The sequence below is a fragment of the Diadema setosum genome, chromosome 13 (assembly GCF_964275005.1).
Source record: "Diadema setosum chromosome 13, eeDiaSeto1, whole genome shotgun sequence".
In the NCBI taxonomy this organism is placed as follows: Eukaryota; Metazoa; Echinodermata; class Echinoidea; order Diadematoida; family Diadematidae; genus Diadema; species Diadema setosum.
Window position 1 is genome coordinate 25,067,897 of NC_092697.1, and position 22,358 is coordinate 25,090,254.

The 22,358-nt window shown below is 39.9% G+C and overlaps 1 protein-coding gene across 1 annotated transcript in view; it reads left to right on the plus strand.

The window, feature by feature from the left end:
- LOC140236774 (uncharacterized) overlaps positions 1-21,902 on the plus strand; it is a 44,303-nt gene extending 22,401 nt beyond the window's left edge. The window contains exons 4-10 of the mRNA XM_072316704.1: positions 3,994-4,212; positions 8,524-8,710; positions 12,375-12,451; positions 13,314-14,411; positions 14,737-14,813; positions 19,554-19,673; positions 21,109-21,902. Of these exons, the coding sequence (XP_072172805.1) occupies positions 3,994-4,212; positions 8,524-8,710; positions 12,375-12,451; positions 13,314-14,411; positions 14,737-14,813; positions 19,554-19,673; positions 21,109-21,306 (1,976 nt within the window). The 3' untranslated portion in view covers positions 21,307-21,902. The remainder of the gene's footprint in view (positions 1-3,993; positions 4,213-8,523; positions 8,711-12,374; positions 12,452-13,313; positions 14,412-14,736; positions 14,814-19,553; positions 19,674-21,108) is intronic.
- Positions 21,903-22,358: the final 456 nt, after the last annotated feature.

The following is a 22,358-nucleotide window of genomic DNA, read 5'->3' on the forward strand; positions in this document are numbered from 1 at the left end:
GAGAGATTTCAAGAGTGAGAGAGTGACCATCATGATGTCAGTGCAGGTCATAAACTTTGCACTTGGTCTAAACAACTTTTTGCAGGTACCCTCATCCATACCTGGTGTTATCATCATTTTTGAAAGAATCCCTTCACTACACATATAATTGTAATGACATTGATTTAATATCTAGAAAACAAGAGTCCTGGGGGCGTTTCATCAACGAGTTCGTCGGAGGTTTTCACCGACAAATTTGCTATCAGCCAATCAGACGCAAGGATTTCAGTAGCTTTTAACAGTTGTCAGTGTAAATCACTGACAAAAAGTTTCATGTAACGGTCCCCTGATATGGTTTTCCCGTTGTTCAGACCTAGAATGTGTACATACACAATGTATCTAATTCAAACACATACATTGCTGCAACCTGACTATTTGCATTTTGGTATCGAAAGGTCGTTTGTGTCACGATGGCTACTCAAAAGTAGATGTCACAATGTTCTGTCTTTCTGGGTACAAGTATGCATAAAGTTGCAAAGAAATGTATTTTCAAGTGCCATGATAGTGCTGTATTTTGAAACCACTATCAAAGCATTGATTTATACTTTCACAACCATTCATAGAATTTCCTATAGAGTGTGTAGATAATGTATCGGCAGTATAAAATATGGATACTGTGTGCTAGACTTTTATAGACGGCCTGTGGCAACACATGCAATCATATCCTGCTAGTGATATTCATGTCGTGATGCAGCACATTCTCAATTTTTTTTGATCAGTGGTCTATTGAAAATGCATGCTCATTGAACCTGTTTTCCAGAAGGATTCATTTGCAAAAGTAATTCAAATGACACAAAGGACTTTTAACTTCCATATTAAAAGGTATGTTGTTTGACAATCAGATGAAATGATGAGAGGTTTTTGCAAACTTTATGTTTTTTTATTTGAACATCTTGACTCCACACTTCTGGAAGTCCCAGAGATGACATTGATTTCACTGCATTGTGATAGCTTGTCTTGGAGGCTTATGCTTAATCCATAGCCAACAAGGGCGTCCTATATTTGTCAACATACAGCTGATTGTAACTTCCATGTTACATGCATGGTTGACATGGGTTTCGATGAGATGAAATTCAATTTTGAGCGTTCGACCCGTAGTTGATGGAGCCATTCGATTGCGCACAGGAAACTATGGTGAAGCGCTGTGTGCACGCGAGAGATTCGTGGCGGTGCGCCGTGTTTGGCATCTTTGTGAATGATTTCCCATCTCTGTCAGCTGCAGGCCTTAAAAGGTCTGGCAAACTTTCCCCCTTTCCCTGCTCCAGTTACATTAAAGGTGCATTACTGTTTGGTCAGCACTGAAATTTATGTGGGCTGTACTGTAGTTTCCTGAAGAACGTACAAATTGTACCTGGACAATTTGTACGTGTGTATGTATCCTTACACAGCAGAAAACAAACCCCTATTTAAGCCTTATGCAGAGTATCCAGAACCTTTGTTGTTTTATTTTCTATCAGTATGAAATCAGTCTTTACATTTTCATACTATGGTATTGCTACTGAATGTGTAGTCACATGCAGACTTTTGAGTTTTGTTTTAAATTTTCATTTTTTTTTTCTTCAAAATAATTCACGCACACAAGATATGACAAAATGAGACAAGTACATGTAGCAAGTCTCAAAAAAGAAAGTCAATTATCAATCACTATATTGCTGTAGTAAAGGCAGTCATTAAAAGTTTATTTATGTGCATTTTGAGATACACTGTAGACCGTGTGTGCTTTCTGTTAGAACTGCAATTGCAAGACTCTTGAGTCCAGATCGCAACTTACACCTGATGCCAATGTTAGATTGATGCGCTAATTAGATATCGGAATCACTTTGACATCAGGTCTCGACCAAACATTCTGTACTGTACCTTGCCTGGATGTTTTGCCCTGCTTGATGATTTTGTCAACTGTTTTTATTATATTTCCCCTTTTGCAAAAGCCCTGTTCAGACCTTTAAGATATGGTATAGATGTGATGAGTGGCTTGTAGAGTCTCATGTAATATGTGAACCAGATGCTGCTGGTTTACTCACTTCCTCTCCCATCTCTGAGAGTGACTGGGTCCTTGCAATATGTGACTCACTCTGCTAACTCTGTTCACACTCTCAGATCCAACCCGTACTTATTCAAATGGCAATATTAGCAACAAGCAGGGTTATTGATACAAACAAGCCTGTCTATAGCGGTCACCCAAAGGAAATGGGGGAAAAAGTGGCTATATATATAGACAGGTGACTGCTATAGACAGGGTCTTAAACATGGCCTTCTCTTGCGAAAGAAATTTTTTGTATTTATTTTTTTTTTTTGTAGTGGCTGTATACAGCAGTTGAATGCTATTGACAGGTGACCATTCAGGAAGGTTTGACTATATTTTATGTTGATGATTGTGATGATAATAGGAATGATACATGTACAATCTGTATTGGTTGAAGCAGGGAGGTGGCTCTTCCACCTCTCCGGTTGAAGTGATATTTTTTACTGGAAGTGATGGTTTACCAAATTATACGAATCATTGTCTCTATCAGTTCTTTAATTGGAACTGAAAGTCATCATTCCATCATCAATATTAGTGCTATCATTTGGATTGTTATATGACTGCATTCTGGTTGGAGTCATGAGACTGAGATATGCCCATCATCACCAGTAAAACACTAGCCTTTTGTCAAGGCCCTCTCGCTGTATGGTGAAGAGAGCCCAGCTGAGTGGGGTTGCGCGAGGGCCTTTTGAGATCTGCTTCGCATCCTTTTGTTAGCCCTTTGAATTACCGACTTTTGCTCCCCGATTTCGGGAGCAAAAGTCGACCGACCAATCAGTGTGTCTGTCTGCTCGAACCCGATTTGAATAGAGCGAATGCACGCCGCTGCCGCAGACCTCACAGAACTCTTCACACAGAGTGTGTAGAGTTCCGTGGCAGACCTCCTCGGGTGGTCAGTGATGCATGCGAACAGGCATGACAACACCAAGGCTGAGGATGCGGGGAGCGCGCCATTCCATTGGTTGACCGGAAGCCATTAAAATGAGTATTCAGAAGGGTTCACGTGTCATGAATAATAATGTGTGAAGCAGATCTCAAAAGGCCCTCGCGCTGGGGCGCTCAGCTGGGCTCGCTTCGCTCGCCCATTACAGCGAGAGGGCCTTGACAAAAGGCTAGTTCGCATGCATCACTGACCACCCGAGGAGGTCTGCCACGGAACTCTACACACTCTGTGTGTAGAGTTCTGTGAGGTCTGCGGCAGCGGCGTGCATTCGCTCTATTCAAATCGGGTTCGAGCAGACAGACACGTTGATTGGTCGGTCGACTTTTGCTCCCGAAATCGGGGAGCAAAAGTCGGTAATTCAAAGGGCTAACAAAAGGATGAGAAGCAGATCTCAAAGGCCCTCGCGCAACCCCACTCAGGTGGGCTCTCTTCACCATACAGCGAGAGGGCCTTGACAAAAGGCTACATGCGAACAGGCATGACAACACCAAGGCTGAGGATGCGGGGAGCGCGCCATTCCATTGGTTGACCGGAAGCCATTTAAATGAGTATTCAGAAGGGTTCACGTGTCATGAATAATAATGTGTGAAGCAGATCTCAAAAGGCCCTCGCGCTGGCGCGCTCGGCTGGGCTCGCTTCGCTCGCCCATTACAGCGAGAGGGCCTTGACAAAAGGCTAGTAAAACACCTGCTGTCTGTTGTGCCACTTATAGTGTCACAATTTCACATACTGTACAGGTTGAATGTCACACCTAATAGAGATTGTATGGGTTTTACATGTAGAGTAGGATATCTTCAAGTACCCATGGCATTGATTTATGATGTCAAACATTTTGTTACTTTCAATAATTGCTTCTGCATGAGAATGGAGTATTATGTCTACTACTGGAGAGACAGAATGTTTCACAACATTGATGGCCCCCTTCTCCGTCATTTCATTGCAAACTAATCACCCCATCCCCCTTCTTATTGTTTGTTGGTTTCTTCAGATCCTGATCCGGAGCGGCCCATCGGAATGGACACAGTCCGCTCCATGGTGGTAGAGGAGTTCAAGCAGGACTTCAGTTCACGCCTCTGGATGACCTACCGGAGGGAATTCCCCACGCTGGCTGGGTCCAACTTTACCAGCGACTGCGGCTGGGGCTGCATGCTGCGCAGTGGACAGATGCTGCTGGCTCACAGCCTCATCTTACACTTCCTTGGCAGAGGTACGGTACATGTACATGTATACCAATAAGGGTGTGCTCCCATACCACACCTCAAGGTGGAGTACATGGTACAGTACTGTAAAACATGATACTGTAAAAGTGGAAATTTTCGCGGTGTAGAAATGTTCGCGCATTTCGCGCAACCAGAAACTAGCGCGAAAATAAAAACACGCGAATATTTTTGCTTGCCATACGTTCCTGTGCGTGATGTCTTGATTCCGCGGAATTAAAAACAAACGAAACATGGATAACATCATACTTTGTATCCACTTACAGTGGAATTCACTGCTCATGTCAAGAAATTAAATGTCTTCTGAATTCCATATTTTTGAAAGTGCTAGTTATCTCAAAGGTGCCTTGATTGAAAGGGTCTCGATGTCATGATAATGTACAGTGCAACCATGAACTTTGCAGTTCAGTGCATGAAATGTGGATTTGACATTTAGGGAGTCAGTTTAAAGCGTATCTCATGTGTGTCTTGGCGATCTTGTTGAACCTGTATTGAATTATCTACTATGCAGCCATTTTGTAATGGGGCAGTTTTAAGACAGGTTTCTAGAGTCAAATTCAAAAGGAGAGAAAAAGAAAAAAATAAATAAAAAACAAATCCTACTCGAAGAAACCTCACTAATATACAAATTTGAATTTTTGTGCCATTTTTGGTTTTATACTATATATTTTCAAAGATTATTATCAATTTTTTTTTTTTTTTAATGAGGGTATGTATACAAGGAAAATAGAGTGAATGTGGGCATAATGAGTAAAGTTGCGTTCAAAAGAATAATTTTCTAACCCATTTTCAAAGTCTTCTCTACACCTTAAAACAACTCTGAATCACAATGTTTGTTGAGCTTCATCATAGTGCAATTTGGAGAGTCATTATTTTGGAAAGGAAAGCAAGAGGTGATGTCATTAAGGTCACTCATTTGTAGGTGTATTGTGAGAGTTAGAGGGTTAAGGGAGTGATATCCGCTCCCCACGCGGCGAAATAGGATATCCGTCATTCCCATTGGAGCGGCGTAAAAGCGGGAGCGGGTGAATCACCGCTGTCGTGTAGCGCTGCCCAGAAGCCAGGAAGCTATCCGTGTTGTACGTGGGAAGACCGTTTCCTCGATATGTGCATCTCGTCCGCCAACCGTGCTTGGATTTGTCGTGTGGAGCAGTGCATGCTGGGAATGACCTGTGTGGAAGATTGTTGTAACCCAGTCTTAGCCTGCCTTCATATTAAGTCAACCACTTTTCCTTTTCATTACTCATTTAACATGTATGGTTCATTGGACTCTAACACAATTAATAAGTTAAAGAGACAGAACAGCACAACCATGAGAAAAATTGAAGAAATGTAAAGTTAGAAAGTTCTCAAATTCTAAATGGCAGTAGTTCTACAATGTACTATTAATACCTTTTTTTTATTATTATTATTATTTTTCAGAGAAGCTTCTTGAGAATGTTTCTTTTGTACACTGTGACTCTTTCCTTCTTCCTTGACACCACCACAAAAAAAAAAAAAAAATACTTTGGTACAACTGTAGTTGTATATTAAAGGGAAGGCAAACCCAAAAAGTAATGTGGATTGAGTGAAAGCAGCAAAATTATTAAAACACATCTGTGAAAGTTTGAAGAAAATCGGACGATCCATGCAAAAGTTATGAATCTTTTAAGTTTTGGTGTTGGAACCGCTGGATGAGGAGACTACTCGAGGTTATGACGTATGAGAGGACAACAATATAAAGAAAATATAAAGAAAATTCCACAAAAATGAATTTTTAATGAAAATTACAAATTCCATAAACTTGATACTGACATATGTTAAGGGTAGCAATTATTCCCCCTGCTTTCTGAAAGCGGTTAGTCAATTGCCTTTTCGTAATGCTAGAAAAATGAATTTTTGTTGAATTTCCTTTATATTTTCTTTGTATTGTTGTCCACTCATACGTCATAACCTCTAGTAGTCTCCTCATCCAGAGGTTCCAACACCAAAACTTTAAAAATTCATAACTTTTGCATCGATTATCTGATTTTCCTCAAACTTTCACTGATATGTTCTACTAATGTTGCTGCTTTCACTCAATCCACATTGCTCTTTGGGTTTACCTTCCCTTTAATGTTGACTGTTATTTCTTTCAGTGGAGTCTATTATCTGACATGTATGGACTTGTATATAATATCAAAAACCTTCAGTGTAACCACTCATAGTATTTCAACTTTTTATATAACTAATGTGTCTAAGCCATGAATATACCAGATGCAATCAAGTTCTGAACAAGTTTTGAACACCATGACCTACACTCCTGTGATATTGCAGAGAACATTTCCTGAGATTTGATGGCTTCCACCAGCGAATGAGTCATTTCCACATGGAATGTGACTGCTGACGTGTGCATTTAAGAATGAATTACTTATCACAAGATATCCTGTGGTGTATCCCAGATATCACAACATCTTAATGAATAGGTTCGGACGAAAGCCAACCCAACATGTGATACTGCTGGTTTCTCGGTACAATTTGGTGTAGGAAGGAAGTGTTGATACTGAGATCTGTGTACAGCCCAGGTGCACCTTGGCGACATGATATGTTAAGTCTACTTTGTACCCACGTGGATACCTGTTTTTTCCATCGCATCAATCAATTCAGTGTTTTTCTCATGAGGTTGGCTTGGAGGGGGAAGATGTTGGGGTTGGTGACTAACACATGGCTTTGTCATAACACTCCAGACCGGCTGGGTGCGAATACCACTGATTACAGTCATATGAAGTCACTTTATCATTTAGAATACTAATAACAATGACAAGACCATGCACCACCTTAATTTCGATACCAGTCACAGCATGTTTGTATATACACCCACCGAGATAAAGAATTGCATATTACGGAGAGGTAATGAGTATTAAAGGACATTTGCTTGGTGGGCTCATGTGGCAAAAATATCTCGGGTTTTCAGCTCTTGTGGGAATTTTCATTTGATTTGCACCCCTTTCCTGAAGAGAGTTACAATGTAGCTGCAGAAATCTGGAAACATTAGTTAAAGTGATTGTCTTTCTGTGAAGCTTGATTTTACCCAGGAGTAATATTCAAATCAAAGAATTTGCTCTGAGGTTTGGGCCTTGAATGTTGCAAATGAAATTGTGTTCACACAACACAGAAATCAGATTCATTGATGAGAAACTCCACTCCATGTTGAAGTCGATAGGGCAAAATCAAAAGCTTTCATTAAACAGATGCATCACACATTCATCAACTTGTTTCTCCCTCAAATTGACATTTTTTCTTTCCAATTTGGCACAAACTTCATGAATGTAACTTATTTCTTTAACTTTTCTCAAATGTAGGCTATGCAAGGAAATTCAGAGTTGCCAATTTAGAAATGATGAGAAGATGATTCCTTCAGCAAATTTCCATAGAACAGTAAAGAACAGTAATGTAGATAATCTGTGGTGTGAATGATACACTCTTTGTTGTAGCATGTCTGAATGTCTGTACATATTATTACAGGTACGTATATTAGTAGATATTCAGAACCCACAGCCTTGTGTGAAATGGCTGTCTCCTAGGTCTAATGATTGAAACTTTGTGGTTTCAGAAAGGAAGGGCTTGAAGAACAGGGCTAGGGATCAATGATGGTCACATGCATACTCATAGAAATGTGCTGGATAAACAAAATCTAGGTTATCTGGTACCTCTGCTAAAACAGTATTGATCGGTCGTTTGCTGCAATGGCGATGTTGTTGGCCATTGGGTGTGTACAATATAGACCACACTGAGGTGACATTTCTGTAGCTGATAATGATTTGAGCTTTTGTACATTTGTTTTATAGTCAAGGACATTGATTATCAATTGTTTTGTTCCTAAACTATTGATCGGCAATGACATGGAACATGAATGTCTATCAATGGTGTGTGGAGACAAAGAACAGATTGTCAAGATATAAACCCACTGTAAACAGATCGAATGCAACTAGATGCATTGCAGATCCACAGAAAATTGCATTATGGATTGATAATCCATAAAGTCTGAAACTATCTACACTGTATTTTACTTTAATTCAACTGATTTTAGTTTTTATGTGTGTTTTTTTTTTCAGATACCTTAATATCTAGCAACTTTCTGCCACTGGTTTTGTGATGTGGGGTCACAAATGCTTTAAATATGTGATCATAAATGAGTTATTTTGAAGTAGACTTCTTTTTAATGAGGCTTTATAGTAATCCCTGTAAATTTTGCACTCTCTGTGATACACACTGTACCTTTAAGTGACAAAATATTATGAACTCTCTTTTTTGCTTGATACCTTTATTTCTATTTTTCTCAGAGTGGAACATATACAAGCAGCAGACTCCCGAGACGCAGGCCTACCATCGTCAGATCATCCGCTGGTTTGGAGACCAGCCGCTGGACATGAGCCCCTTCTCCGTCCACCGACTGGTCAGCATCGGTCAGCTGAACGGGAAGAAGGTTGGAGACTGGTACGGCCCGGCCTCGGTGGCCCATATCCTCAAGTGAGTGACAACCCGTGTCTGGCTTCCTCCGTCCAATATTCCTTTGATAATGTCTCCTCAAAAAAAAAATGGTGATAGGGCTTCGTATTGTTGTAGATTTTCTTTGTGTGTTTGTATGTGTATGTGTGTGTGTGTGTGTGTGTGTGTGTGTGTGTGCGTGCATACAACATATACCGCTCCCCCACCCCCCATCCCCCCCCCCCCACACACACACACACAGTTGTCATATGACATGATTCATGTGCTAATGTGCAGGGGTGTGGAATATTGACTTTACAAGTCACATGAATACTGTGTCTCCCTTGTGGTTTATCTGTCTATGTGAATAATGTGATATTGCGTCATCTTTCTCAACCACATGGGCCACATGTTTCATCTGTCATATATATGTTTCATATAGTATGCTAATGTGCATATTGCTACAAAGGTCATTCAGATAAAATTTCCAAGTAGATAGGTATTGACATTCAGTGTAAGACATAGTGTATTACAGGGAGTGTACATTACCACTGTAAATTGAATGCTTAAATAAATCTCTTAAAAGGGCAGAGGGATGGAAGAAAGTGTTAACTCCATAAGAGAGGCTTCAAATTTTCCCCTGACCATATGTGCAATGGTCTGAGAGATCTCAAGGATAAGAAATCATTGTTATTGTGAAGGCAATGGTATGAAATAACAAACAAAAAGATACAGTTGTAATAAAACCAAACAAACAAACATAGTGACACTGCGTGTCAGTTTTTCTGCAGATACCAAGAGAGTTGCCATTTGAATCTCGGCAAGAGTAGAGGATTAAGAAATGGTTATAACCTGTCTTGTTCAAGTGTCTAGTTTGTTTGTTTGTTTGTGTGTGTGTGTGGGGGGGGGGGGGAGAGAATATTATACTACAATCTTTGTTTGTGTTTTTTTTGTTTTTTTTTTTTGCATGTTTGACCAGGTTTTCTTAAAACTATTCAGTCTGGGCATACAGTAATTGAAGGTACAATGTGTAGGTCATTGATTCCTTCCAATGCATACAGACAAAAATATATTTTTCTTGTATCATATGTACAAATCTTTGATGAATCCCGAGTGTCAACAGACATTATTGCGACATAATGAACCCTGTTATCTGTATGTCCTCCATTGGTTCAGTTCAACAAGATGAATAACAGCTAAATCCATTTCCTCCCTCTTGATTTTCTATACTTCTGTGTAAGTTTTAGGTTTTACAATACCATAATGATTGAACATCATTTTAGGCAAAATTCATATCACCTTCATACTGGCAAATCTTGATTTGTCTGTATATGAATTTGTTTGGGAAAATTTTGGTGACTATCCTCAACTTGTGATTGTGAATGCAAAATGCCTTGAGTGATTCCTTTTGACAAATTTCTGTAATCAGTTTGCAGGAAGTCTGTATCTGAAAGCACAAGTAGCAATCTCCTACGAGAGGACAATTATTACATAATCAAGATCAGTTTCGTTTTCCCTATTAAATCCTGGCTGCATGCGCCGGAATCATATTTTCGTCCTACCTGGTAATAGTGATCAACCCAGTTTTGCTTTGGCCTCTTTCAGTCCCTTGATTCAGGCTGTCATCTCTACTGAATCAGAAAATCCATGTTTGTGTCTGTGCAGGGGCTGATCTAGCTTTTTGCTGAAGGGGGGTTTGCTCAAAGAGGGGTTCATGACAAGCAGAAAAAAAGAAGAAGAAGAAAAAAGAGTCTTTACATTTTTGGTGCCACTTCTTGCCCAAATCAGCTGACAAGCAAAAAAAAAAAACCCACCAAAAACAACCCCCCCCCAAAAAAAAAAACAAACAAACAAACAACAACAACAACAAAAAAACAAAAAACAAAAAACAAAAAAGCAAAAAAAAAACCAAAAAAAAAAAAACAATCAAAAAAGCTCAAGGGAGTTTAAACCCCCTATACCCAGAAAAGAAAAACAAGACAAAACAATAAGGAACCCAAGGGGGTTCAAACCCCTACCCCTCTATTCTTCATGAACTCTTCAGTAAATCTTGTCTCTGTCTCATTCTTCAGAACATGTTGCAGATGTGAAGAGAAGAAAAACATAGAGGCAGCATTTTTAATTTGCTGAACTTTGTTTGCTTTGCATATACATGGATGTACGATCTGTATATTGCACCTACTTGAGTCTTAATAAGCATGTGTAGTCTTGTGAGAATTTGCTCGCTCAATCTCATGGTCATAATATGATTTTTATATGTCAGTATTACAGTCATATTTTCCACGTCACTAACAGACTAGAGATCTTCTTTGAGTAATGCATTTATAGTTTTACACTATATGTAGAATAAACACCAAAAGAAATCCATTAAAATGCTCTTCAACCCACGACATTATGATCTGTTGTAAAGCATCATGACAATAATCCATCTTTGTACCCTCTGTAGCCCTGTTAGATAGCAATGTTTTATGTGTGTGTTTGTGTGTATGTGGTGTGTAAATAGACTGAAAGTTGTAGTGATGAATAGAGTGTTAAAGACAGTGTTCAATGGCATATTGGAATTCTAAGAATAGGTTTGGCAATGTACTGTATGGATCATTCATTAGTCAGCTGGCTTTGCACAGACTGAGTAACCTTGAAAGCATCGTGCAGTACGGGGTTGAATTACCTATTGTTGTCGGAACACACACGTATAGAATGTAGGACAAAGATTTTAGCCTCCTTCTCTGGGTCAGAATGATGATTTCCTTATCTGTATAGTGCTTTGAATGGCTTACCAGTGACCTAACACTATGCAGTGACTAAGTGTATCAGGCCTCCAGGGTTAATCCGTGAGCTGTCTGTTGCAATTGTGACAGATGCACTAGCTCAGTGCTATTGGTTGTGTGAATGGAAAGAGGGGAGAGGAGGGTGAGGTTGGGGGGGAATCCCACCTTGGGCAATGGCCATTTTGAATACAGCTCAGTCTCTTTCAGGGTTACTCTAGTACATGCAGTAATGTCTTATTTTCACACCCTCAGTTGAATCAGCATTCAGATCACGTCAACACATACAGAGTACTTACAGGAGTTACCCCTCAACCTCAAATTTGTAATCTGCTCTTGATATTATTGTTCACTAACCAAAAGTGAGATGATGAAATAGTATACAAATAATGACTGCTATGAGGGGCACAGTTAAAATTATGGGCCCAAGGTGATGTGAAAACCATAATTATGCCTGAAGCGAAGCTGAGGGCATAGTTATGGTTTTTACATCACCAAGGGCCTACATAATTCTAACTGTGCCCCGAATATCAAGCTGTCAATATTTGTTTTATATACCGAAAATATAGAGTCCGAAATATAGATACCGAAAATATAGATTCTAGTCTCTTTTACAGCACTCATAATCAATGCTGATCGACAGCGCGGCGGTCGTATCATTGGTGCGTACATATGAGTGATCTATGTGTACGGGTTTGCGACTGTCTCCAAACCTATTTACAGGGCACAGTTGATTCTATGCCCCGGGCACAGTAAATCATGACGTCATTTTGATCAAAAATTGGGCACAGCTATTTTCATGACTCCACTTTTAACCAATCAGATGAGAGGAATCTATATATGAGGTATATAATGCATCATATCACACTTTCAAGTATGACTTTAATCCATTTTAAATCCATTTCTCCATTTTTGTTTCTCGTTTTTAAAAATCTTTGCAGGGAAGCAATGGACGATGCACATGAACTCAACCCACTGCTCGGCCAGGTCTGCATCTATGTGGCACAGGATTGCACAGGTTTGTAGGTGGTAGACGTAATGAAGGACGCCCTCATGTCAAAGCAGTGTGCAATAGAGTTCAACCCTGTCATTATCATTTGCAATCTCTCCACACGCATTGTCTATAGCATTTTGAGGAGGTGGTCAACAGAACGTTTAGAGATGCGGTAGCATGGGGATGTGGTTCCCTTGTGACTGAATCGATTTCCCTTCACTCCCCACCGGGGTACTCGAAAGCCACGACTAGCCCGGGCTAGCTAGAATAGAATCACGTATGTTCCTGTCACTAAGTATGCACATTAAAGCCATATGCTATTTGGTAACATTCGACTCTGGGGGAGATTCTTCGGCTGTGTGTGTACTGACATAGAAAGCAGTATATATACAAAGTCGTGTAAAGCTATACACAGTTCCTTCATAGGGGTTTGGCATATCCAAATCGGGCCAGTCTTCCTACGGCATATTATCCTCACACAAATGGGTCTTTATCTTTAAAGAGGAATCAGATAAATTATGGGTTGAAAACAAAGATGACATGTTGGGTAGATATGTTACTTGATACTATGTTACTATAATCACTTGATTTAATGAAAAACGTTTCAGTGGTATCAAAATTCAAAATTTAATTGAATTGTATAAGATGTGACTGCCCAGCTCAAAACCCACAAAAAGTTGCAGATTAGGTTTTTCTGTTGTGGACCAAAATATGTCATTTGGGTTGTCTGACTCAAATTTTGGTAGCTGGTCTTACCTGAAGAGTGTTAATCTTTTCTTCTGCTGTCAAATTTGGCCACTTAAAACTAAATTGAAATCATTTAATATGACCATAACACATACTTTCACAGTTGACTCACATACATGTACTCCTATTTTCTCAACAGTGTACAAACAAGATGTGATTGACCTGTGCAGGAGTAAGTCCCAAAAGTTGTTGCAGCCTGTCTACAAGGATGTCTGCACAGAGCGCAGTCAACCAATTCGGTGTGTCGCCAACAGCAAGGATCAGGCCCGCACATCGGGACTGCACCATCAACAGCTCCAGCGATCCAGTCCAGCTTCCAAAGACCATCCGCAGAGTACTACTTCCAGCCTGGAGTCCAGTCGGAGAGTTGGCTCGAGGCTTGCCCATGGCTCTCCGCAGGGACCCGGTCTGTATGGCATGTCCGCAATGGCAGGGAGGCTAGAACCTCCTGCAGGCAGTGGCAAGGACTCCTCTTGCGAGCTTACAAGTACTAGTACTAATCACTCTGACAGAGACAGTCCAAGCAATTTTGATACAGGTGCAGGGACTCCTGGCATTGAGCCAGGATTGAGTAAAGGAGAGGACAATACACTATTGCCCTCGAGGACTAGTCCTGACATCCATTCAGGTTCGCCCACTGGCGAACAAGGTGAGAGCGAGACAAGTTCCTGTAGTAGAACACAACCTGAGACAGGGACATCACAGGACATTCTCCTAGACCCTGGTGATGCAGTTCACAGCACGGTGGATGATGAGAGACACAGAAATGTGGAGATGGAGGATATGTCCAACTTTTCCAGTCCTGTGGATGAGGATAACGAGGTCTTTGAGCTGGACGATGGGTTGCAGGGGAAGTCAGCACTCTCTCAACAAGAGGAAGCAAAGGAACTCAAAGCAGTCTTGGAGAAGCCTCCCATGGCGCCGTCAGAGAACACCTCAAGACATTTGCCATTGCACTCTGATGATCCTCGTTCAAGCCAAGGAAGTAGCAGCAGCGACGCGTTCACCCGAGGTGAAAGTGTCGCCCATGACCAGCGGACCAGGTCAAGGACTGGGTCTTCGGCAGAGGGCGAGAAACCATGGTGCGCCGTTGTGATCTTGGTACCGGTCAGGCTCGGAGGAGACGAGGTGAATCCTGTCTACGTCAGAGCAATCCAGTCCCTGTTCACCCTGGAGAGCTGCCTAGGGATCATTGGAGGAAAACCCAAGCACTCGCTCTTCTTTGTTGGTTTTCAGGGTGAGATAACATTTCAGTGTACTATATTTGTCACATGTCACTACTGAATCCAGTCTGATGATGCATTTATTCATGAGATGTAATATACCTCAACATTCAAGTCTTAAAGTGATGGTTTTACATTATCAGCTGTTCATGTAGGGTTTGTAGTTGGTTGTCATGAACTTCCAAACTTCATAATTGATATCAGTGTAGATGCTGTATATTATCATTCATAGTTTCTGCAAACATTTGTTGTATTGGATATGGCATCAGTTAATATTCTTTTGATATGTACCTGTGTCTGAAAGTCCTTACAATCTTCTCTTCTTGTATGCATTGGCAGAGGAGAAACTGATCCACTTGGACCCCCACTACTGCCAACAGGTGGTCGACATGAGGAGTAGGGATTTCCCCCTCTGGGTATGTACACCGTATCCCAATGGCCATCTACGCTTCCTAGTCTGGCTCGCAGGCTTTTGCATGATTTTCTTGTTGTTGAAGTTTTTTTCTTTTTTTTTTGCATGATTTTGTTGTTGTTCAAGTCGTAACTTGATTGGATAGTATTTCTATGTTGCAAAGACTGATTTGCCCCTCTTGTTTTAATGGCATTTCCGGTATGCTGTATTAGACAGTCACAGTGCCACATATATTGCCTCGTCCTCTCTCAATCAGTGTCATGGTTTGTGTGACCTTTGACCTAGCAGTCAACCTGTGAAGGGCATGTTTTTGCTTTGAGAGTTATGAAATAGTTTTAAATGATGATAAGTTGCGCATATATATGAATGACCAGGTATTTTCAATGAAATTTTCTTTACTTCCCTGATATTTCTTTTCTTTTCTTTTTGTTTTTGCTGGCCTTCTTAAATAAGTGGCTATAACTTCCCCATCAAAGAGAGTCTCATTGAAATTATCAGCTACTGAAAAATGGCTTGAATAAATCATTAATACTTTAAGTGCTCAGCATAAAGAGAGTGGATGGGGACATTTTCTGTCAACCACATTAAAAAAAAAAAAAAAAAAAATGTCTATGGTGTATATCCTGCATAAAGGCATTGATTATGTCTTAGATGCATTCAGTTAAGAAAACATTCACATTGGTGCTTATATTGAATTCAAGTTTGAGCCACAAATATTCTTCACCTGCTTACAACAGCGTGGGTGTAACCAACCCCTTCAGTTAGCATTTGTATGTCATTCCTTGAGAAACAGATAATTAGCTTGTGAACTTACACACCCCCATCTCAGAAACCCTTGTACTGCTGAACCAGCACTAAGCTCAGTAAGCTTCAGGTCATTCTTCGTGTCTTGAATATGATGCATAATGAAAACAAGCATCGGAAATGTCTAAGTTGTGTATATGGAAAAGTCATTCTGTGCAAAGGTCAGACCAAATAAGATGCAAGGGTGTGACTATCATTGAACTAAAGGAAGAAAGAGAGGAGGAGGGGCAAGGAGAGAGGGAATAAGTGTGAGAAGGAGAGAGACAATATTAATAGACAGAAGAGAGAAATATGGGAAGGGAGTGATGGAGAGAGAGAGAAGGAACAAGCAGGAGATGAGGGAGAGAGAGAGAGAGAGAATCACATGATGGTGAGAGAGAAGATAGAGGAGTCTGTCGGCACGGCAACAGGAATAGTAGTCTGTGGCCAGGAAATGTACGGTGATGATGGAATCACTTCCATGATGTAGTCTACGGTGTGTAGCTCTCCATGTGAATGTGAGAAATGGGTGCTTGAGTATGGGACATGCAAAGGTGAACACACCACAGACCAGGGAGGCATTTCATGAAGCATTTTGGTCGGATACTTTTCTGACAAACTGTTACAAGCTACCGAAATCCTTGCATCTGGGGGGCATTTCATGAAGCATTTTGTCTGACAACTTTGTCAGACAAATTTGCTCATAGCAAATCAGATGCAAGGATTTCGCTAGCTTGTAACAGTTTGTCAGAAAAATATCCGACCAAGTTAAAATGCTTCATGAAATGCCCCCCTGATTTGCTGAGAGCAAATTTGTCTGACAAAGTTGTCAGACAAAATGCTTCAAAATTGAATGCTGTTACATGTTGTCAAATACATCAATTTTAGTGCCAAACTGTTCTGAATTCTGTTCAGTCATTCACTGCGCATAATCACTCGTAGCTACACATGTATGTAATTGTTTGTTTAAATCAATGGGCAGTATTGATGTTTGTGAAATTTGATACCAAGCCATCCCTCCCAGAAAAGAAAATATATAATGCAAACAGAAGAAAAATAAATCAAAGAAAATGTATCTTACAGGTTATTGAAGTATTGGTAAACATAACAATAGATATGAATTTATGATACCATCCATGCTTATTCAGAATAAGAAGAGAATGAGAAGCATGATAGCTGATATTGCAGGCCAACAAAATTAACCAAAGTTGCATAGAAGTATATCACAATCTTCTTTGGCCAAATATATGTTCTATATCTTGCAGTAAACCAAATAGGATGGTGCAAATATAAGTTCAAGGAAAAAGTTTTGAAGAAAATGGTAATGCCATGTAAAGATGATTTGTATTGAGCAATGTAACAGCAGAGATATTTTCACAGATTAAGATGGAAGTTAAGCCTTTGAAATATAGATCCAAGAATTTGCAAGATGCACATCAAATAGGTATTTATTAACACTTTCCACATGGGAAGCAGTTGTTCCATGTATTAACCCCATTGGGAATCATGATATCTTGGAGGGAACGGGTTAATAGTTTTGAGTCACCTTATCCCAGGCAGTATCTCTTGTCTTTGGCTCATCTTCTACTGTCCGTATGAAGGGCTACATGTTATGGCGTCAGTGGGTACATTGGTCATCTTTTATAGATACAGACATTTTCATAGGTCTATATGTATAATGTAGATAAAATGAAAGGTTGAACACATACCTTTAAGTTGGGAAAGCTGTTCAGAAACAATATCATAGCTGGTTTACTTTTTGGAACTCATCTCTTGCCTCTGTTCTGAGAAAACATTACTTGACTTAATGGTTTTGACTTTGATGGCTTGATGGGAAAATCCAGAAAGGAGAGAGAATAGTTTGGGTTTTTTACTTTGTGCATTCTCTATATTTTGTATGGATGGAACTTGAAAACTATGTTTTAACTGTGCATGTTAAACAGAAGTTCAGCAGACAGACCTACTGGTTATGACAGTCAGTGGTACATGCTGCATATGCAAGGTAGTGTGCATGACTCAGCCATGTTTGGTTGGGTCACCGGGCTCAGCTGATGTGTGTCAGAATAGAGTCAAGGGAATGAGACATACTGAGGTGACCAATTCACACTCACCTTTGTCACTGCCTGGGATTAGGGACCCCTGCCTAGGTGTCTGTCTTCTTTAGAAACAACCACTGTGAAGAGTGTTGTCTTACCTCAGCTGTGCTACTGATGATCCTTTCAGTTTCAGAATTACAGACCATTTGTGCCTGTAGTCAAGCTTTTTTAAGAGGATGTTTTTAGATATGTGTATTTTATCGTAAAGGCATCTAACATTCACCTTTTTTTTTCACCAGTTTGTCTTGTTTTGTGGGTATTTTCTAGTCCATAATACAGAGCGGTTGCTTACAACAGTGTAGAGCACAGACTTTTATGTGAGGTATACTAGTATACAAATTTGGCTCAGGTTTGGAGCATGAGGAAAGCAAAAGCTGTTGTGAGAGTATAGTATGATTATGTATAGATATACTGATTTCAATTTTACAGTTATAGTGAGAAAGACATCTGATTTGTGTGACTGTTATTTGTTTGTTTGTTTGTTTGTATGTTTGGGTTTTTTACCTTCTTGACTGATTGAAGCATCTTTTGGTTAAAGATTAAATTATATCCGCAAATATTTGGCCAATTTGTGATGCAAAGTCAGATTAAACTAGAAAAGCACTCAGAGAGTGCAGACCTCCACCAAGCAGCTTATTTCCATCCATACACGCATGCTGAAAATCGCTCAATATCCCAATAAAGAAGCCTTGTGTTTTACCTCAAGATCATCAGCTTCCTGCTGCGCAGTGCCTGGAGCAGAGATCGTGCTTTAGATAGTGCACATATGCAAACCTCAATACGCACAGCTTGAACTTCCAAGTTCATTGACCCTATGTGCCAAAAGATTTAAAGATTCATAAAAATCTGCGGATCACTACCAACATTTACTCATCTGTTCCTTGTGTCATTATCAACTTTTCCTGTAAGTTGCATCCCAATGTGTTTACAACTTTTCAGTTTATTTTGCAAACAGACAGACAGGCAAGCAATCAACGCTGACAAAAAAAAAAAAAACAACCTCCTTGGCGGAGGTAATTAATAAATACAAAGTGTAACTGGTTTAAAGGTCTAGCTTTAGCTGTTGGGTTTCCCTGTGATTAGACAACACTGGCTACAATTATGTAGCTATCATTAGCAGAAAATTGACTTGAGGTCTAAAAGGCATTCAGCAGTTACAGACAATCTACTGTGGAGCCATGTAGACAAAATTGCTTTGCTCAAAAATTTCTCACAAAAAAGCTAGCACGTTTTTCAAATTTTCTTTTCATCTAACATTACAAATGAGAAAGCAGCTGACCCAACTGTAGTTATTGAATAAAGATATCTGTTAGGTTGATTTATTTCTGCTTACTGGTACTGTACAATGGTCCCAAGTTTTGTCATTTGAATCTATTTGTGATATAGAATTTTAAAGGACTTACTGCATCTGTGAGCTATTGACACAAGACAGAACAATCATTATTTACTCATTGCCTCTAAATGTGTCGCAAAGCATGTGAATCAATTCCTAGCCAGCAAGATGTAAAATCAAATGGTGGTCCCATACATTGTTCAACAGGATATCCAGTGTGCTACCACAAGAGGGCGCCCTTCAGAGTGTATCCCCCTTCAAAATTGTAGATGTACATGAGAGCACTGTGGTAATCCAACCTTGTTCAACAAATTTTGTGCATTACATGTTAAGTACAAAAGTGGCAATTAAAAAAAAAAAGAAATACCTTTCTGTACTAAAATAAAATGTATTGAACTCTTCACTGTGTAGAATGAAATGGAATGATATGAAATGAAATCAAATGAAATCAAATCCAAAGCTCACAAATATTAATTCCCCCTATGTTGTCCATGCCAGTAAATCTTGAGGAATTTTTTGTCTTTATTCTCAGTCATTCCACTGCATGTCTCCCCGCAAGATGAGCATCAGCAAGATGGACCCAAGCTGCACAGTGGGCTTCTACATCAGGACAGAGAAGGAATTTGAGAGCTTCTGCGATGTCATCAGCAGTGTGAGTCTTACCCCCGAGGCCCTTTTCTTTATATCAACCCGTTTAGGATGAGTCCCGAATATATTCGTTTTAAAACTTGCACTGATTGTAAGTATCTCTAAGAAACAGACCTCAGCTCAGGTTTCTTCTGTAGACAATCTCAGGGCACTTCAAACCCAATGCAAATGTACATTGCATGTGCTGCCAAAGTTGGTCAAAATTTACTGTTGGGCAAGTGAAATATAGTCCTGTTTTCCCAGTTTGGCAACTATTACTGCGCCCTGCTGTGAAAGAAAAAAAAAAGAATAAGACATGAACACATTGTCCAGTTATCAAAATGAAACACTGAGTTTTGGTCATCATCATCTATGTTGCAAATTATACTCTCACTTGTATTTTTGCCACACTTATGTATACCAGTTTTAGGGCTTTCTGCAGGAACCCCTCCCCCTTCACTCATGCTGTTGTTGTTTCACCCTTTTCCTTTTCTTCACCTTTGTATTGTTCCTGATCTTGCTTGATGTTGCCTCCCTATTCATCTGTACCCATCCCATGTTGCCCTGTATAATCCTTGGGATAATTACTGGTCCTACCTCTCCCTTTTGTTTGCTCATCCCTTTGCTTTAATCCCCCCTTACCTGTTTAGCTCCCTGTTTGACACCTAACCCTATGTACCCCTTTTGTTTTCTATGTTCTGTTTTGGTAATAGCCCCTCCCAGACAGCGCACTTTGTGTGTAGTTCATTAAGTGCTTACTGTAATACCCTGTATATTTGTCATTTGGCCTGTGGTAAAGATTCTGCTAGGATCAAAAGCTGGGGGGCCTCTTTTGACTCCACTGCAAATTATAGTACCAGTAATACATGTGCATTACAGTGTACCTAGCATGAATCTCTCTTTGGTCGGGCAAGTGGTTACCAGTATGGCTAACCATTTCAGCCATCGTTTTGTATCCACTGACATATGCAAAAAGAAAGAAAAAAATACAATAAAAGTAGAATTTCACAATTCTTTCCACAGATGGGTTAATGAATCAAATCTATATGCATTGCAGTTATCAAAAAGCATGTATGCAAAAGTATCAAAGTGTTAATAACAGACATAGTTTTTGTTCACGAGTGCATACAGACAACTACAAATTCATTATCCTACTCAAACATCTAAATATTGAATCAATATCTGGATGTTTGATCAAGTAGAATTTAACCTCATCATTGTATGTGATTGTTGAGATCTGCTGCAACTTAAATGCAAGTCCATATGTATTCTGGAATTGTAAGTTACATACAGCATACAGTGTGGCATATTGATGCTCATTTCTAAACAGCATGACTTCAATTTTTTTCAGCTTGTCTCATGTTTGTTTTCATTTCTGAGCTCTGGATGTCCCTGGGTATCGAGTCTGTCATGAATATCCTACCACTTCCTTCCCTTCTTCCTGTCTCTTCTGCCAGCAGGTGGTAACCCCATTGGGCTCCCAGTCCAGCGACTACCCCATGTTCATCATCAGGAACGGCCGCTGTGGGGACTGGCAGAACAAGAACATGAACACAAACCGGCCGGAGCGCTACCTGCGGGTCAGACACGTGGACGAGAATGGACGGCTCATCGCGCCGGTCCGCGAGTCCGAAGACTTTGTCCTCCTGGACAACTAGATGAGGATTGCTGACTTGGCATTCATACTCCTTTGGACCTCAGGATTCTTTCATTCTCATACCCATGCATAACGCTTAACCGTTATCAGTCTGTAGAGGGTTAATGTCATGTACATGTTGACAGTTGGGGAGGGGTGTATACGAGCGTTTCTCCTTCTAAGGATATTTCTGTGTCACATAAAGACCAGTTTCCCTACTATGAGATCATATTGGTCCTTGATGTCAGGACATACCGTGATATATTTATCAACAAAGATTACTCTATTGTATGTAGGAACCAGGTGCTATATGAGTCATATCTAGATATATACAAATGATGTGTCTCTATAGAAAGGCAGTTGGTTGACATGTGTTGTGTTGTTTTGGTCAGTCAGCATAGTCCCCCTGTATTCTCTCATAATGCAAGGTTCTTCCAGCTGTTGGTGTTCGAACGAGACCCTCCTTCCTCCAGAAAAAAGATAAAAACAAAATAGTAAAATGTCCCCTACCTGAATTATTATGTAAATGAAATGGTAAACACCCCTCACATATCACTTCACTCGGAGTTTTTGCCTATATCATTGTTGCAAGTGTTTGGGTTGGTCATGGTAATAGTGGATCTATAAAGCCAAGGAACTTAGATTTCAGCAATGTCATTAGCAAATTCTTGCTATTCATTTGCAGCAACTTTATTTTGATTAGTCAGGTTGCAGGAAAAAAAAATCTTCATGTTTACTGTTTTCACACACCAAACCCCAAATCAACTGCAGATCAAATGATTGTATATTAAGTCTCGTTATGGTGGTGGTTGGTGGCAGACATACAAAAGTCAGGTTAATTTTTACTAGTTGTTACCTTATCAATTCATCTGCTACATTTGGCATATGGAAATATCATAATTTTGCACTGATGTAGTATTGAAATTCCCTTGTGATATATGTGGCATGATAATTCATTTCAAACAGCTCTTCATGATAAAACCCAAACAAACAAATGAAACATGCAGGACAAAGCTGACTAAAACTCTGTAGATAGAAGTGCTTGAAATGATTGGCATACGTCTAAATGTCCTG